The 3,315-nt window shown below is 40.7% G+C and overlaps 2 protein-coding genes across 3 annotated transcripts in view; one reads left to right on the top strand and one right to left on the bottom strand.

Moving 5' to 3' along the window:
• Nucleotides 1-245: 245 nt before the first annotated feature.
• Nucleotides 246-2,427, top strand: LOC111480132 (sterol 14-demethylase-like). The gene is made up of 2 exons (XM_023125111.1): nt 246-996; nt 1,166-2,427. The coding sequence occupies exons 1-2, from the start codon at nt 535-537 to the stop codon at nt 2,162-2,164; spliced, it is 1,461 nt and encodes a 486-aa protein (XP_022980879.1). The 5' UTR covers nt 246-534; the 3' UTR covers nt 2,165-2,427.
• A 226-nt stretch (nt 2,428-2,653) lies between these two features.
• The window catches only part of LOC111480135 (peptidyl-prolyl cis-trans isomerase FKBP19, chloroplastic-like), a 12,308-nt gene continuing 11,646 nt past the window's right edge, over nt 2,654-3,315 (bottom strand). The window contains exons 9-11 of one of the 2 annotated variants that reach the window (XM_023125117.1): nt 3,125-3,200; nt 2,890-3,036; nt 2,654-2,789 (exon numbers count right to left, since the gene is read on the bottom strand). In XM_023125117.1, the coding sequence (XP_022980885.1) occupies nt 2,932-3,036; nt 3,125-3,200 (181 nt within the window). In that variant the 3' untranslated portion in view covers nt 2,654-2,789; nt 2,890-2,931. The remainder of the gene's footprint in view (nt 2,790-2,889; nt 3,037-3,124; nt 3,201-3,315) is intronic. The other variant, XM_023125115.1, reaches the window with a different exon arrangement.

Raw genomic sequence — 3,315 nt, 5'->3', positions numbered from 1 at the left:
TGCTTGTGGAAGAGAGGAAAAAATCCCCTCCAAGTTGGGCCCATGGCTATATTCTGTGAAGCAAATTATTTAAAATTTGGACCCATTAAAGTTAAAAAATCAAACAAGATCTGAAAAAAAGGTTAAAAAAAGGTGAGGAAACCACTGGACCCACTGTTTTAGAGATGTGAAGCGAAGGCATTATGATAAACCCTTAACCCTCCCCCCTCTCAGTCTTAATATTCTCACTCTCTCTAATTAAATCTCTTCCACTCACTCTCTCAGCTGTCCGTTTCTGTCTTCTTCTTCGTCCTGAAATGCCTTCCTGATCGCTACCACCTTCAAAATCTCACAATTCAGGGCCTCTCAGTCCCCCAATTATTACTCCCTTTCGTCTCCGATTCCTGTTCCTCCTCCCAACACCCAGCAGCAGCCCATTTCCGATCGATCGGAGTTTCTTCTTCTTTTTTTGTTGTCTCCTTCATCCGCCATTTCTGTGTTCAATTCTCCGTTTCCGTTTCTCGTTGAATCTGAATCCCAGTTCTTGAATCTTTGATGGAACCCGACAACAAATTCCTCAATGTGGGTCTTCTCGTGGTGGCCACTTTACTCCTCGCAAAGGTCATTTCTGCTGTTCTAAATTCCAGATCTAACAAACGGGCTCCTCCCACTGTCAAGGGCTTCCCACTGGTTGGGGGATTGGTCCGTTTCCTCAAGGGTCCAATCGTGATGTTGAGGAAGGAGTACCCTAAACTTGGAGCTGTCTTCACCTTGAACTTATTGCATAAGAAAATCACTTTCCTGATTGGCCCTGAGGTTTCTGCACATTTCTTCAAGGCATCTGAGTCTGATCTTAGCCAGCAGGAAGTTTACCAGTTTAATGTCCCAACTTTCGGCCCTGGCGTTGTGTTCGATGTGGATTACTCCATCCGCCAAGAACAGTTCAGATTCTTCACTGAGGCTCTCAGAGTCACCAAATTGAAAGGCTATGTGGATCAGATGGTTTCAGAAGCAGAGGTCAGTATTATTACTCCCCCTCTTCAATCATCTAAATTCATAAAGGACTATATTCATTTAATGCAGCCTCTGAGAACTTTTATCTCCTTAAACTTCCATTTATGTATCTCTTGAAACATCTAGTTCCTGAATCTGTGTAATCTTGGGATGTGGTGGGGTGTTTGGGCAGGACTTCTTCTCTAAGTGGGGTGACAGTGGGGAGGTGGATCTCAAGTATGAATTGGAGCATCTTATCATCTTAACAGCCAGTAGATGCTTACTGGGTAGTGAGGTTCGTGATAAGCTATTCGCGGATGTATCCGCTTTGTTTCATGACCTTGACAATGGGATGCTCCCAATCAGTGTGATGTTCCCCTACCTTCCTATCCCAGCTCATCGTCGCCGTGACAGAGCCCGCAGCAAGCTTGCAGATATCTTTGCCAAAATCATAGCTTCCAGAAAAAGCAGTGGCAGTTCAGAGAATGACATGTTGCAATGTTTTATTGACTCAAAGTATAAAGATGGTCGACCAACGACAGATTCTGAGGTCACTGGTTTGCTCATAGCTGCTCTTTTTGCAGGCCAACATACTAGTTCTATTACCTCTACTTGGACTGGGGCTTATCTCCTACGCCATAAAGAGTACATGTCTGCTGTTTTAGAGGAGCAGCAAAGGCTGATGGGAAAGCATGGTGATAAGATTGATCATGATATCTTGTCTGAAATGGATAACCTCTATAGGTGCATTAAAGAAGCTCTCAGACTTCACCCTCCACTGATTATGTTGATGCGCAGTTCACATACTGATTTTAGTGTGACAACTAGAGAGGGGAAAGAGTATGATATACCAAAGGGTCATATAATTGCCACATCTCCAGCTTTCGCTAATCGACTTCCTCATGTCTATAAGGATCCAGACAGGTATGATCCAGACAGGTTTGCCCCTGGGAGAGATGAAGACAAGGCGGCCGGGCCATTCTCCTACATCTCCTTCGGAGGCGGTAGGCATGGGTGCCTCGGTGAACCCTTCGCTTATCTACAGATAAAAGCAATATGGAGTCAGTTGCTAAGAAATTTCGAGTTGGAGCTAATATCTCCTTTTCCTGAAATTGATTGGAATGCCATGGTTGTGGGTGTCAAGGGGAAAGTTATGGTCAGGTACAAGAGGAGGAAGCTTTCAGTTAATTAATTGGAAGAACGTTCAAGTCTTTCTAAGCTTAACATTATCTAATTATTGCTGTTTGTTTTCCCCCGCCTGCACCAACTTTATTTTTTCAATACTTCAACTATTTGTGCTTCTAGGAGGTTTTTATCATCGAGTTTGGCCTCAGGTCCCGTTCAGTGTTTAATCTAATTCATGTTAGTTTGTAATTTCAAGTTTTGTTACTGTTGGAACCAGTTAAAATGGGTGTTTCTGCAATCTAAGTTGATTAGAAATTCCACGTTTATCCATGCCCTAAGCTAAAAATACAGGTTTGTTGCATGTTGTTCAGCTCAGAGAACATAATTCAATCAATTCACACTTCTAGCACTCTGAGTAACTCTGTCAATAAATTTTAATTTTCATTGCCATTCAGAACCAATTTGATGGATAGAACAACATACTCCATTGGAAGTACCTATTTTTTTTCCATCTTTCTTCATTTTTCCTGTTAAAAGAAGAGTGAGACCGAGATCATATCAGAAAACTGAGTACATTGAAAATTGTGATAATACAGACCAAGTACCCTTGATTCCTCTATACATTTTTAAGGGCAATAAACTATAATACCATAGGCGAAGAATTTCACAGCTTCCTGTTAACAATTTTACCCCTGCACAATGTAAGGAACCCAGTTAATGAGAAGGCTATAGAAACTAAGTCGATCAAATTGTAATACGACAAGTATATACCCACAAAAACCAAAAAGAAACCTTCGTGTTTACTGAGCAGAATTTGGGACACACCAACCAACCTTAGACTGATGAGTTTGGTATGACTTTCAGAAGCTCAATGTCAAACAAAAGAGTCTTGTCTATCAATCCTTGGTTCCTCAGAACAAAATCCAATGCTCGTTGGCCCTGAGAGTGTTGCAATAAAAAATATAAAATCCTCCGTATGTATTCATGCAAATGTATATAGGTTTAGTAAGGAAAAATGAAATGTTACCGAGAACGTCGTGGGTCTTGGACCCTTTTTATTGAAGTCATTCTCAGGATATCCCAATTCCGGTGGTACTACAATTCTGCTCGGACGCTAAATAGTTTAAATATCGCACATACGTTCAAGAGAACAAAAAAAAAAAAAAAAAAAAAAAAAAAAAAAAAAAAAAAAAAAAAAAAAAAAAAAAAAAAAAAAAA

Source organism: Cucurbita maxima, unplaced genomic scaffold, assembly GCF_002738345.1.
Source record: "Cucurbita maxima cultivar Rimu unplaced genomic scaffold, Cmax_1.0 Cma_Scf00005, whole genome shotgun sequence".
Classification (NCBI taxonomy): domain Eukaryota; kingdom Viridiplantae; phylum Streptophyta; class Magnoliopsida; order Cucurbitales; family Cucurbitaceae; genus Cucurbita; species Cucurbita maxima.
Note: the sequence above shows the minus strand (reverse complement) of the source record. Positions and strands in the feature narration are given on the sequence as shown.

Coding starts and splice junctions, on each gene's coding strand:
- LOC111480132 (XM_023125111.1), top strand. CDS start 535: ATGGAACCCGACAACAAATTCCTCAATGTGGGTCTTCTCGTGGTGGCC. Junction 997..1,165: donor AGATGGTTTCAGAAGCAGAG/GTCAGTATTATT, acceptor GTGTTTGGGCAG/GACTTCTTCTCTAAGTGGGG.